At 41.6% G+C, this 14,949-nt stretch overlaps 1 protein-coding gene across 2 annotated transcripts in view; it reads right to left on the bottom strand.

The window, feature by feature from the left end:
- Window positions 1–14,949, bottom strand: part of CCDC85C (coiled-coil domain containing 85C) — a 110,867-nt gene that overhangs the window by 23,772 nt on the left and 72,146 nt on the right. For both annotated transcript variants that reach the window (XM_053944746.1, XM_053944747.1), the window contains exon 3: window positions 2,790–2,894. In XM_053944746.1, the coding sequence (XP_053800721.1) occupies window positions 2,790–2,894 (105 nt within the window). The remainder of the gene's footprint in view (window positions 1–2,789; window positions 2,895–14,949) is intronic.

Genomic DNA, 14,949 nt, shown 5'->3' with positions numbered 1-14,949 from the left:
TACATGAAAATCTACAAGGAACATGTGATCCACATGGCTGCCAGAGCACCCATGAAGAGGCCAAAGAGAGAGATGCAAGCTCTGGGCCATGCCTCAGCCCCCACGTGCATCCTCTGCTGTGCTGCAGGGGTTTTGGATGTCCCCCTAGATGTGGGGGGAGTGAGTAAGCAGCTGTGTGGGGTTCAGTTGCCAGCTGCAGTTAAACTATGGCACCCAGATGCCAGATGGGCCATGGAGTCCTCAGCAGTGCTCGGCTTACAGGTACCTCAAAGACAGCTCTCATGCCTGGGACATCGGCTCACATGAGACTGAGCAGCTCTGGAGGCTGCTGGCAACGGGACAGATGGAGCCAGCCTGTCCAGCTTAGTCTCATCCAGGGAAATGGCAGGTCCCATCAGGAGCTTGTTGCTGCCTCCTCTCACGAGTCCAAGCCAGAGGAAATCACCCTCACCTCCCAAAGGACACAGTACTCTGGTACTCCATGAAATGACACTGGGTGGCAGTTCCTAGAGCTGGAAAGACTGACTCTCTGCTATCAGTTCAAGCTAACATATATATCACACCTTCCCTTGCAAAGGCCAGGGTCTTGTAGGCCCTTGTAAACCCAAGGATTGCTGTTCCTGGATATTTGGTAACCACTGCAGACTACAGAGCAAATCTATAATTACCCATGTGCATGAAGCCAAATGCACAGAGTGCAACTGTGAATGTCTTTTGCTTCTGCATCTTGAGTGTCCACTGGTGTCCCTGATCCAGGATACATTAGAAACACCCAGCTGTGTCATTAACTGGGGTATGTCAGAGCCCTGGGGAACTGGAGTGATGCCTGCTTGTTACCTGTGTGACAGTGAGGGATGTACTGTGGAACTTCCCAGAGTTACATAGGCAGTGCTGATGATGGAACCCTGAACGGATGTGGCAGCTTTGAAGCTGACACCAATTGTTCATCACTCACCCACAGGAAGCTTGTGCAGGCACAAAGAATGATTTCTCACAAACTCATGCCTGCTGCCTATTAAAAAAAGCCACAGAGAAACTCAGGTACATATAAATGTCCACTTCTGGGACAAGAATGCTCAATTCATTCAAAGACTTCATTCATTTTCATGAGTCTGTGATCATTATCCTTGTCACAAAAACAGTGCATTATGTCAAGCTACAAACCAAAGGGATTTCGGTAGGAATAAGTAAATAAATGGCTACATAAGCATCTCAGACAATGTGGATTTGGAACCAAAGCTGGTTTTGATTTTTCTCTATCAACTTCCCGCAAAGAAGGCAGAACACAGCTAGGGTGACAGATGAAAGTGAATGCCACACAGTACCCAGTGCTCTCCATAAATGCCAGGTGCCATCGCTTCCTTGAGGAAGGAGAGAAAACAGGGACAAGTAGCCAGGAAGGGCTCCAGCAGGCAGGGCCATCTGCCACCAGCCCTCACACAGCCCCAGTGAGCTGCAGGGGCCAATGCTCAAGCAGAAAACTCTCCTGCCAGCTCCCATCCCAGCACAGCTCCTCTGCAGAGAGCTGCTGGACGTATCCCAGCCTGACTGACAAGATAAACATAAAATCATGAGTAGCAGCACTCCTTGGGGCAACCAGCACAGGCTGACTGAGCATTGCCAACCTGGAACAAAGCTGGGGATCAAAAGCCTAAACTCCAGGGAAGCAAAGCAAAATCTCCAAAATTGTAAGGCTGGCACAGCCAGACAAACATCTCCAGGTTCGAGTCTCTCTGCATTCCCTATAAAGTCTCCTGTCTTTATACACAGGGCACAAAGTTGGAAAAATGAATATTCACCTGGACAGCTTTATCCCTCTTTTTTTAGCTTGAAGCATCTCTATTCATCCTGCCATTTAGCGGGGATAGGAAGGGGATATGCTTCCATACTTGAGGGTTTTTTTATGCAAACTCTATTAAATTATCATTGTGCCCTTCTTTACAACTGTAAGAGATACACTAAATCTACAGAATGACTCTTTCCCAATCAAGCAGCCAACACATGACTGGTCCTACAGGACCTGCAGCTCTGCTGACCAGTGTCCCAGACATGGAGCAGGGAGGTTCTCCAGCTGTGCTGCCATCAGGATTTTGTTCACATTCCTAACACTCACAGCCCACTCCCACCAGGACTCTCTGACTGTTTCTACACTCTTCCTCTAATCTGGAAAACAATATCACCACACAAATATAGGGGCCCAAGCAGTGAGGGAAACATCTGGAAGGCAAACACCTGGCAGGGCTCAGGATCCTCAGCCATGCCCAGCACATGGGTGCCCTGACACAGCAGCACAGACTCCATCTTATGCAAAAGGCTGTAGTCAAGGTTCTTCTGTGGTTTGAAAAGCAATGCAGGAAAATTGTAGGAAACTCAAACCTTATTTGTGATACAGAAAAACCTAAGAACTTACTCACTAAACAACCCTGTCCATGCACTGCCAGACACCTGGCAAGCTTCACCCACAACCAAGCTTTTTTACTGCAGGCACAGGACATTTACCAAAAAGAAGCTGCAGGTATAACAAGAATCACCCTAGCTTTAAAAGATTCACAACTGCGACTGTCAGTGGACTGAAAACCCATGCTGGGAAGCTGATGAACTCAATTCAGGCAAAGATTAATGTTCCAGGGGCTCCCCATCCTCCCAACATCTGCAGGCTTCAGCTGCACATTTACAATTCCAACTTCAGGGTGAATAATCATTTGTGAGAGCTCCCCTGTAATCTTCACCGTGCCCACTTTTGGGGAAACCCATGGCCCTGCCTGTGTAGGGAAGGAAACTTCTCTTACGTTCTGCAGGGCGTCCTGGTACTGTGGCAGTGACGAGAGCTGTGACTCAGAGTGGTACGGGGACAATCCTTTCCTCAGAGTCCTCAGGTCCCCCGTGCTGGACTGCTGCAAAGACAACAGAAAACAGGACAGTCCATGTTAATGAGAAGAAAACAAGCTGTGCCCCCCCCCGATGTCCTGGCTTTTCCCATGACCACATCTGTTCCCTGACCTGTTCTCTTTACTTCTCCCTGCACCAGCAGTGACAGTGAGCACTGTAATAAAATGATTTTTCCATGTGTAGTCCTAGAGAAAACACCTGCAAGCAGTTGGAGGTGAACTGTTCAAGGTCTGCTACATTAAGTGATACAGCAGGAAGGCATTTTTGTTTTACCTAAGTTCCTACATGCTCAATAAAAAACATCTGTTAGGAAGCACATAAAAATATTATTAAGACTTCAGATTAAATCAAAACCAGCAAAAAATCCACAAACCCCAAACAAGCAAATAAACCAACCAACCAAAAAACCCACCCAAAAACCCACACCAGGAGACATTTTATAGATTAAGGCTTTGTAAACAGTGCTACTATCATTCACCTAAGCTTGCAAAATGTGTGTTGACAGGAACAGTTTCTTATTTGGTTACAAATTTGCTTGCACCCACAGGTCTTAAACATAGTCAAATAAATGAAGGTAGTCTTCTATATGACCCTAAAAGCTAGATAAATGCAACCAATAGTCTGCACTCATAGGGAAGGAGCACTGCGTGTTAGGAGTACTGAATAATCTCCCTGGGACAAAGTTTCTGCCTTGTGTTTTTAACTTTCTCTGTGATCTTGAAATGTGAAGAATGAGAAGTGTTTCTCATTTATAAAAGTGCACCCAGAAAAAACCAATACATAAACAGCCAAAATCAAAGGTCTGGGAGAAGATTCTATCTTTATCACCAATAAACATCTCGTTAACTTTTCATATTTTTAAGAGTATCCAGCAGTGCACTGTCCTCTATTTTAAAGTTAAAAAATCATGACCTTTCAGATTTTTATGCTCTATTAAGATTTTCAACTCCCATTTGCTACAGAAATTATGTTTTCTACTTCAAAAGAACCAAAGAAAAATAATTGGAGCAATAAAATTTAACAAGAAATCTCATAAATCAAATCAATTGTATGTAAAAACCCCACAGTAACCCAAAGGCCTGAACATAACAGAGACTTTGGAGACTGTTGTCATGCACAGATCTCTGGAAACATTGGAAGTTCATTTCCATTTCCTGCTCAAAGAGAAGAACTGGTGCACTCTGAGTGGATGCATTATTTTCTATCAGTGTCATATATATTTTCTTGTAGTTACATGGCCTATTTTAGTTGATATTCAGCTTTGGTTTTATTTCAAAATGTTGTCTTCTTAGGTTAAAACTTCTACAGTGACCCAGTGCTTTCACAACCATTCTGGAGCCCTCACCCTATCAACTTTCTTTTTATAAGCTGTGAAGAGAAGGGCAGTTCTCAGGAAAGCCATTATGAGGAATGGATGCTAGTCCCGTATGACCCAATCTGCTGGGAACTGCTGTGTCTCACATGGAGCCAAGTGATACAGAATGAGTTCAGCATATCAGATATCTGGGATTCCCCTGAATTTAGGAACAGAGAAGATGTGGCCTGTATTTCTTTCACATTTCACAACAGAGAGTCAGGGAGAGAGATCTGAAGGAGATAACTCCTTCTGAAGCTGAAAAGTGACTGCTGCAAAACTGAGTTTCCACTATTCCTGGGAGGTATATAATTTCAAAGAAAGGTTAGCAGGTCACTATGGAACATGATAAGAAGACTCTTAGTTTACTGGCAGCGTCCCAGGCATGTGATGTCTCTTGGTGGTTATCGTGAAAGGATTTCACCTTGGCTGGTTGTGCTCCCACATCCCTGCTATGTGCAACCCCTTCTCCACTCTTGTGTGTGCATGGGGACACAGCAACCTCCTGGAGGGGTCCTGGCACTGCCACCCACTCATTTGGGCTGTCAGCTCAGGAGCTCAGGCACTCTTCCCTGACATCTGTGAGGAAGAGGCACGTGCATGGCCAAGGGAAAAGCAGAACAGCAGAGCCAAAATGTGAGGTTGTGCCTCTGGAGACCCCAGAGATTGCAGATTCCCTCAAAGTCTCTGCTCCAGAAGAGCATGTGTTGCCTCAGCTAGAGGCCGTGGATTACTCAGACTTTAGCAAACCACACTGAGACCTGCAAGATGCCACACGATCACGGGGAACCAGAAATGTGGAAAGAGGTCTGAGAAAGAGAGATTTGGTGCACATTTGCATCCCAGAAACTTGCTGTCTTACCCCTAAATCTGAAGAGGTTGGTCTACATTGGATTCCCCATGTGTTTCATCACATTACAGCTTGTCCTCACAGAAAGTCAAAATGCTTTGCCCAGCTAAGGAAGGAAGACAACCAAACACAAGTCCAGACAATACCCAGTATCACACTGCTGTCGCTAAAAGCACACTAGTATAAATTGATTTAATTAACTGCCCTATGCTCCTGCCTGGAGAAAAAGTCTGCATTAATTTCATTTTGGCTTAAATTGGTTGAAATTGTGTTGGTAAATACACAGATACAGTCAAAACTCTGCTCTAACAAGTGTTTATAATGGATTAGTTCTATTGCTTTTTTTAAAGCAAATCCCATTTAAGGCTGCGCTAGCGTGTGACAAAACTATTGTTAGGTTGTTTCAGTGGCTGCTGATGATGAATCTGACCTAATGCATTCAATTTGATGGAAAGATTCCCACTGAGTTCAATGAACATCAAAACAAGCTCTTAATTAAAGAACAGAAAGGAAAAAGAGGAAAAAAATAGGACAAGAAAAAGAAAAGACATCTAAGAAATAAAAAACCTGAGCAGAGATCTATCCAGAAGAGGAACAAGGTGTTTGGAGCAGAGAGTGGGTTTGCTAGTGCCAAAAGAGTCTTCACCTGCCATTATTTATAAGACATCTCTGCCAGAGATGGACAGAGTAAACTTTTTCCTCCCACTGTCTGTCATAGAGCCAGCCCCTTTCACGAGTCCTCCACTCAATGCAATTTTCCTTCCATATTTTCTAGAAGTTATTTGGGAATTTATCTTACTTTAATTGCTTGTGGTTTTTTACAACAGGCTACCAACCACAGCTCTGCACTATTTGTCTTCCCTGTACTAAAGGCAAATGTGTGATTTTCACTATAGAAAGAAAACTGCTTTTTCTTCCTTTTTAAAATTAAAATGGTGCAGTGACACATATTCAACAGACCTCCCTAAACATTTGCACATTCCTTGGGCTTTGCTATCAGTGCTAGACCTAACCAGGGAAAGAAAGTGAATTCCTCATTAAAAACCAATATGACTAATGATGCATCAGAATGAGTAGCCATTACTCCACTTAAACCTAAATTAAAAATCCTGGTATTTGCATTGTCAATTCACTCACAAAATGAAATCTCTTATTACCTTACCCAATTTTCATTACTGAGATGTAAGTGGATCCCAAATTGCTTTTCTAGTCAGAAAGACATTTTAAAAGTAGAATCCTTGATAATCTCTGTTCATCATCATTGCTGGAAATTATCTCAACTAACGGGCAACATATCTATAATAAATTATCCTTCAGGTAAAATCACTTCACATTTCAGGAGTTTCAAAGAATTTATCACTAAAATAATTTTCATCTGAACTAAAACTCCATGGGAGCATGCAGTCTCAATTGAACTTTTATTGGAAATGTTTTCTAAGCTGAGGAGCAGAGACAGAAGAAGAAAGGAACGCAGCAAAGGAGACCAAGTGAGAGCTCAGGAGACTCACACACCAATCCCCATCAAACACCAACAACTGGCCACTGACTACTCCAAGAGTGGCTCTTGCTGCATTACTGTGAATATTTTTCAATCCCTAGTTTCATCCATAGTTCAAAGGAAAAAAAAGAAAAAAAGAAAAAAAAAAAGAAAAAAAAGAAAGAGAAAAAAAAAGAAAAAACATGTCCTTTCACAGTGGTACAAAAGTGCAAGAGCTGCCCTTGGTCTAACTCAGCACTTTGACAAGCCTGCAGAGCCAGCACCTTCACCTGCAGCACAAACCTGTGCCACACACAGCCAGCACTGCCACCCCACCGCCACCATTCCGGCACAATCACTCCTCAACACTCGCAGAAAATGACAAAACATTTATTGATACATTTTTCAACTAAGCAGGACTTAAGAGCGATCCCAGAAGATACTACTGGACCAAAGCCCAAGACCTTGTCAGCCTGTTATGAAACAAATGGACACAGGCATGTCCCTCCCACCAGGGAAGGGAGTTTGGCCTACTCCTACCAATGAGAAAAGAGTAGGGTCAACAAATCAAGATTTTTTTAGTAAAAATAGACTGCAAAACCAACTTTTTTTCTCTGTAGAAAACAGAAGCAATTTGATGGGTGGAAAGTGGTATTTTCCATAACATATAATGTATAATTTTAAATGCTTGAGATAGAAATTAAAGTATTGGTGCTTACCAAAGACTAAAATTACATTTAAAAAGAAAAAAAAAAGCCGAAACAAAACAATGAAAGAACAGTAAACACTTGTTCCTATCAAAGCTTTCTATCCTGCTAGCAAAGAGAAGAAATGGTGGCCTCTGACTTTTTGACCCTCTGTGCTGAGTGATTCAATTGAAAAATAACACAAATAACACAAGAAGATGGATGGTGTTTGTGGTATTTTAAGGTCAAAGTACTACGAAGAAACATTTATTTTCCTTTTCCTTTCTGTCCAGTAAAGTCAGATCAGTGCTGTGGCCATGTCGGATCAACTGTGAAGATAAAGTGTTGAAAACTTAGAGACAAGTCAGACAAATTATCTTTTCTGCTACCCTTCAGTATTACTTCTGCTAGAAGGGAGAAAAAAGATGACAAATATATAATTCTGAAATACTTTGATCCAACAAAATGGACTGTTCTTAACATAAATTAAATACAGAAAGACAGAAATTTACTTGACAGAAAATTCTCAGCATTTATGAGAGATTAGCAAAAAATTATTTCCATTAGTATTATGTTCTGAAGTGACTGTGGAAAATTAAAAAGCAGCACTGTCAGCTCCCAGTAATTCATGAATTAGCATTCAAAACAGGGTCGTTACATAAGTAGCCTTTAATTGAAAACACTTTTTCCTCCTTTCACATAAGTTGTAACAGATGAAGGCTGAAAAGAGATTTTAAAAAGTATTTAATCATAAATGATCAGTTTGACCCTGTGCCCTGTGGAAATATTAAAGCTTTCACAGAGGGTCACAGCTTCCCTTCTCCCCATGGGCTGTGGAGTCATTTGGGAGCAATCTGGGTGTTTAAACATGGGCATCCTGTGCCTGAGCATACCCAAGGCACCCCTGGAGCCTTGGTAGATGTGATAAAGAGCTGCTAGCGACGAGCATCCTCCAGCTGCAGGCAGGAGCAAGGAGGGACAGGCCTGGAGTCACCTGAGGACTACAGCTCTCTAAACCCCTTTGGAACTCATTTCTAACCTCCTGCATTGTGAAAACTTCCTCTCCTGCTTCACAAGTCGCTTTTAAAAACACACCACAAAGCACCAAAGTGAAGGTCAGGAGCCACTTTTTGTTTACCTCTGGGGAGTATAAAGGGATGGCAAAACGTGTCCAGAACACAAGAGAATCAAGCATACGTGAGTCACTGACAGCAGACTTCCCAAAGGGCTGTCATTTCCAAGGGTTTATAATAATCAGCTTCATTTTCCTACAATGCAGACCCACTTGCACTAAGCTCAAGAGACAGCGGATTACACACTGCACCACTTAAATGTATTAACATTATATCTGCTTTCAACACAACTTTAGAAGAAATTATGTAACAGCATAAAATGCAAAGAGACGGAAAGGAAAACTACAGGGAACTCAATATTGACAAGAGAGCATACCCTTATTGACACCAGCTCAGAAGATTCTCTTTAGACAAATTATTATGCCACGCCATCACCCAGCCCTATGACAAACATGCAATTTCCATTTTTCAGTGGCTACCTCTCCTTTTACAAAGCACAGGATTTCCTTCAGCCATCATTTAAACATCAGAGTGAACTTGGTCCTCAGCAACAGGGCAAGGGCATCACACCCTGACCATGTAAGCCCATTAGGATCTTGGCTTATGATTTGGGTAATTATATGGGGGAAAAAAAAGCCTACATTAAAAAAAAAATATCACCCTCACTTCAGATTTTAGTTTCACCCATAAATCTTGGATGTTAGATGGAAAACTCTGTTGAGACCTTGGCTTTTGATTATATACATTTGTGAAGAGGAAAAAAAATGCAGGTTTTATTTCAGCCCACTTTGTCAGGCTGCCTTCATCTTTATGGACTCTTACACTGCCCATTACCTGGACTACTTGTCTCTCACTGTAATATAAATTTTTAACCTACCAGCAACAATACTCTAAACCATAATTGTTCCAGTAATTGAAACTGCCTCAATTTTGACACTCAAAAACGCATTGTTTGCAACTGAGTAATTAAATTGAAGGTTTAGCTCAAAACCTTTTTCTGTTATTTCCTGTAGCAATTTAGCTGAAAGTGCACACTTCTCTTCACATAGGCTAATGGCATTGATTTGAACTTGGCCAAAACACAGATATTACTAACCAATGTCTTTTGCACAAGTACAGAGCAGAAATAAAAATAAATCAGTGGCATATTTAATAAATTCAGATGATTAAAAAATGGAAATCACCAACATTAGCAATTTAAAGAATAAGCAATCAGAGCCCTAAACAACCAGCAGCAGTACTAAAATGCAGCCCCCCAGTTCCAAAAAGCTGCTTGTGGATGCATTAGCTCTCTCTGCCTTACTGAAATCTCATGGCAAGCTGTTGCAGTCAGCCAGCTAGGAGGGAACAGAAGAACATTATACATGTGGAAACCTAACAGAAATAAAGCTATTTTATTATCTTGAAAAAAAAACATATCTTTACCACAGGTGACCAAAGGTCGTATATGCAGGTGTCAATATTGAGTTACTTGATAAGATAATATCATTATTTGAACTTCAACCCCTTTCCCTATATTAATGAATGAGGCCTTGCAGAATCCACCTGCACAAACATTAATATCTTATTATCCAGATTCAGAGCGTGGTGATCCCCTCAAACAGTTGGTAAAGCTTGATCACCTTACTCTTCTTCACAACTACCACACTTTACCACACCTACAGAGGTCAATGGCACTATCAGAGCTCTGTAGCAACAACCTGGCCCAAGGCAGCCTCAGGTATCACAGCAGAGCAGTGAGCTCTGCTGAGCTAAAGCAAAGCAGAAACACATCTCAAATAACACACAGGAGACGGTGCAAAGCACCTGCCTTGCACAGCTCTCACAGGGCCATCAGGGCAATGAGGAGTGATTGGCCTTGTCAGGCAGCCTTGTGCCCCAGAGAACATCCCCTACCACAGAACCTTGCACAAACATTTCCCCCTTATCTCATTAATCCATATTTTAGTGTCTCACGCACCAGGAATCTGAGGGATGGGCAACTGCACTGTGTGAAGCTGGCAAATAATTGAATTAAGGTTCAGTAATTGCAGTTATCACTACAAGACATATTCAAGCAAAAATAAGCTCAGCAAAGCACGTATCTGACTTTAAGTATACGTGAAGAGTCCCATTAGCTTCAGCAGCATTTATCAGGCAAGTTGGAAATCACACACATGAGAGTTCAATTTAAAAAATCAACGTATTTGATTTTGAAAGAACTCTGCACATAAGGAAAAAAAATTAAGGGATGAGATTAAAACTATTTAACATCTTCCATGTCATGCAATAATATGAGCTTTCTGTTACAGGACAGATTAAATTCCTTTACACTGGTTCATATCCCTGTTGTACATGCAACACATCTGGGGATCACTTGAACTGGTAACAAAGGCTTTAGAGGGTAAGGGTCTGTCAAAACACCTACTTTCCTGATTCCCTCTTCAGTATTCAGCCAGCTCCATCAATAAATCCATTTTTAGTAGTTCGTGCAGAATTGGAAATGCATTTGGGCATTGTGCCATGGCTGGATCTCAGCCATTCACAAATGTAACACAGGGATGAGGATCCCCACTTCTGCCTAGACTCTGACTTCCCCTTCACATCATGATCTGTGTTCACAGATGGAGGGGCAACCAGATTTCACCTGGTTGCATTGGTGACAGCTGGAATTCACTATTGTTGAGGGAGCTAACAACTTTGGGAAAGGCAGGAAACAGTCAGTAAGAGGCTTAGCAGATTCTACCATGTAAAATCACTCTTGGAAAAAGACTTATTAGTATCTCAGTGGGGTACAGGACATAAAAGCAGTGCAGGTTTCAAACCTCTCCATTCTCTGTAGCAACTGAGGTAGGGAACTTTAGTACACTGCTAATATTCAAGAATGTCTGTATTTTTGTCTTGTTTTAGATCTGCAGAGAAAGATCAAGTCCATAACTCATAGGAGACTCAGATAATCAGTTCAAACCAAATTGCAGTATATAATTATAATCACACAACTGGCAGGCTTTGCTCAAGAGGATATATGAGCTGGCACGGCTGAGAGATCCAAGTATCACAGCCTATAACCCAAATAGAAATGCAGCTCAATAGTTAAGAAAGCCAAACAGAGCTATAGCCATTGGCATTTGGTGCAGCCTGAGTCTGGTCTCTGGCTTGCATGACTTGAGTTTCAGAGTCACAGACTAACAGAGCCCATCATGGCTCATTAGAACCAAAATCAGCATCTTTACTGGGGGTGCCAGTGGAGAAACTACAAAATGCTGCCCCAGTTCCTCCAAGGAAGTAGATTTTTATATGGATGTAGTATCAAGCACAGGTCTGGACCAGCCCCTGGAGTCACCCTTCATTTTCTCCTGTCAACTGCACTCCAGGCAAGGAGGCTACAGGGAACCACGGCACCTCCTCCCAAAATCACAGCCACAGCAATGCTGCTGGGCTGCCCTCAAGGCACTCCCGACATCACATAAAACAGCAGAGTTAGGAATGAGAATAATAAAGACCTGAAACCTCTGCTGACAAAGCAGCAAAGGTCCCTTGCAGTATTTAGCTCATGCTGGGCACCCAAGGCCCTCTCCTCTGGAGGACCACTCGGATGTTCCAAGCGCTCTGCTGAATTGAGACTCAAGCAGCCAGGGAGAATCAATTACTGCCAGTCTCATTTTTTTTGAGATAATCTGAATATTCTTTAAAAGTCTCTTATAAAGATTTAGATTTGCATTTTTGGCTTCATGAAAAACAAAACAAAACTGAAAGTCTTGTCATAAACTTACAGTTTTGAGTAAAGAGGCTTTTTTCTTCTCAAAGCAATGAATGATTAACATCCTTCACATTGTTGCCCAAGTAGTTTTCAGATGTCAGACTCTGAATTTTTATTGATCTGAGCTTGAATTTGGCATTTTACTCATCGTAAAAATCTGGTTTTAAGCCTCTGCAGTTATTGCATAGTTTCCCCTCAAGACATTTTTCAGTACTTCTCAGATGGACGGATCACTGAGATTCTGTGTACTTTGAACCTCTCCACATGTATCAAAGACACAAAAAGCTGCTTCTTCATAGCCTGATCTAACTGCAATTAAGAGCTTTTTCCATGGCCCTGTCCTCATACAGAGATAAAAAGTAGAATTCAGTGAAATTATTACAAAGCTGGTTAAGCACAGGATATGACTAATCCTGTATTTCACAGCTGGAAGTTAAACTGAGCCTCATTAAACCCAATGTTCTTGCTTACCCACAACAGAAACAAATGGGGCATGACAGAGCTTTGCATGTGTGCATCTCTCTCACACACACTCAAACACTGAAATTCAGCTCCAGCCCTTCCAAAATTTCAAGTTGCAAGAAATTATATGATGGTCTCAAATTTGTAAGACTCAATTAGCCCAGTATGTCTCTGTCTATCTGTTAGTTGACTTCTGGATCCAGATCTTTTGAATTATATTTCCTAGGTTTTTAGGGAACTTTATTTACTTTTTATATTCTCGTAAAATCCACGGATACTGCAGGTGACAACTCCCAGAACACACAGTACACCACTCAGATTTCATTATAAGTTGCAAAAGCTCATTTCTGTCACTGATTGTGCATTTTAGAACTCCATGAAGGTACTTCTAAATATTTATTTAGAGAAAATATATTTTGGTAGGTAGATTAGCTCAAATCTCTGATGTCCAAAGTAAACAGAAGGAACTCCGCTGTCTTAGAGGGCTTGAAGGTATTTTGAACTGCTCCTACACATTTCTTATTTGGGAAGGAAAAACATTTTATTCAATAAGTACACATTGTTACTTAAATCTCAAGTTAACTTATTGGATAGCAAATTGGTCAGATCAGTCTTGTCATTGTAATTCACAAAAAAGGAGGTGAAATGGAACACACTTGGACATTGATTGGCTTTGCATGCTATGTTGGGTTTTTTTAAGATTTGTTTCCACAACTAAGGAAGCAACATTTGAGGATTCAGTTATCATATTTTGCATTTACACTTGTAAGCAATGCAGTGCATTCTCAAAAGTGTATCAAAGTTTTGATCTCAAGAGAGAAGGTCTCACAAAAATCTGTTTCTTCAAGAGCTGTACTCCAAAATGCATGGAGTCCTGTAGAAATTGTCACCATTGACTTGAAAGGAATATTTGGATGTGACCCCAAATACGAATCTCCTTTTTTATTACTTAAAATGCAGCTAAACATTGAAATACTATCTAAAAATGGTAATAGAGTAACTGAAGGTACATCCCCTTCAGTATTCTGTATTTAAATGGAGACCAACCGCCTGGAAAGCCTTCATGTCTGAGTTGCTCTGCATTACCAAAAAAAAAAAAAAAGCCAACAACCTATTTCCCTTGTGAGACCTTAAATTAAAGCAATTATACTTATCCTCCTCACACACAAACAATAGGTAGACTTTGGGGAAATCAGATAGGTTTGTAATTTTGTTCCTGTCATGGTGAGTGTGTGCAGTGCTCCTGGCACAAGCCATGGCCTCAGACAAACCTCCAGAGCCAATTCACAGAGAGGCCCAAATGCTATAAGACCTTATAGCAACTCTGAGAGCTGAGAGGGAGCTCTGCAAGCAGGAACTGCTAATGGCAGACTTGGCACAGAAGTGACTGATAATAAAATAACAGGGGAAATTGCACTCTGACTCTCCTGAAGCCAGCCAGCACATTGTGGGCAATTTCTTTTTCTCCTCCTTGGGAAGAGATCAGGCTCTCCACTGAATGGCATTTACATCTTTGTTCTTTGCAGTGCTAATGACTATAAGGCTCTTTTTGGCCCTGGGGTCCAGATTTCCCCCCTTGTTTTCAGAAGGATATGCTGGAAACTGCCTGCTGAGTGCATGGTTGTGCCAAGATCCCATTTGCCTAAGAACTGTGGCAGCCTGCAGATGCTGTGACCATGGAAGTTCCTTGCTCAAACACCTCAGCTCTGTTTTAATAGCAGTGTTACAGGCATTGCCTACTATGATTTTATTAACTCTACAGCTGCAGCCTTTTAATTCAGAAAAAGCATGCAGTTTCTTAAAAGTAAGACTAAGAACAGTTTTCAAGAACTTCTAGGGATGCACTAAAGATCTTCCAAGGAAGCTCTAAACCCCAGGCAGCTAGCAGGCTCAACTGCTGTGAAGTGCTGGTGCTACTGAAGTCTATTTGGCAATTTTAATTAAATACTCATAAATCTCAAGGGCTGACACTCCCTAGAGAAGAATTTTTTTGTTTCTGCTCTGCACCAGAGGACTTGAAATTTTCTGTGAAAGAGGCACCAGGCATTGTCAAACATCCAGTTACTTAGAGCCTCACCTGCCCAATGCATCTGCTTTCTATAAAGCTGGGCTTTTTGAAACAAAGATGTGTAACGTGCCCTGAGCATCTCTGAATAGAAAAATGCCTCTGGCACTCCTGCTCTCAAGGGAAAAGGTAGACACAGCTCAGAGACTATAAACCAAAAGGAGTCCTGACAGCCAGCCCATGATGCACAGTACTTAGTTACAAGGAGAGAGAAAAGTGATCAGTCCACACAGCCTATACACTTTTAGCTAAGTTTTAGCTAAAAGTGCTTAATCTTTGTGTGTGTACAGAATGAGCTGAAAATGCAAAATAATGTGAAAGAATGGCCAGAATGGCCTTATTGTTTCTAAAATG

Source organism: Vidua chalybeata, chromosome 6 (assembly GCF_026979565.1).
Source record: "Vidua chalybeata isolate OUT-0048 chromosome 6, bVidCha1 merged haplotype, whole genome shotgun sequence".
NCBI lineage: Eukaryota > Metazoa > Chordata > Aves > Passeriformes > Viduidae > Vidua > Vidua chalybeata.
The sequence above is the reverse complement of the archived record's forward strand: the minus strand, read 5'-3'. Positions and strand labels throughout refer to the sequence as shown.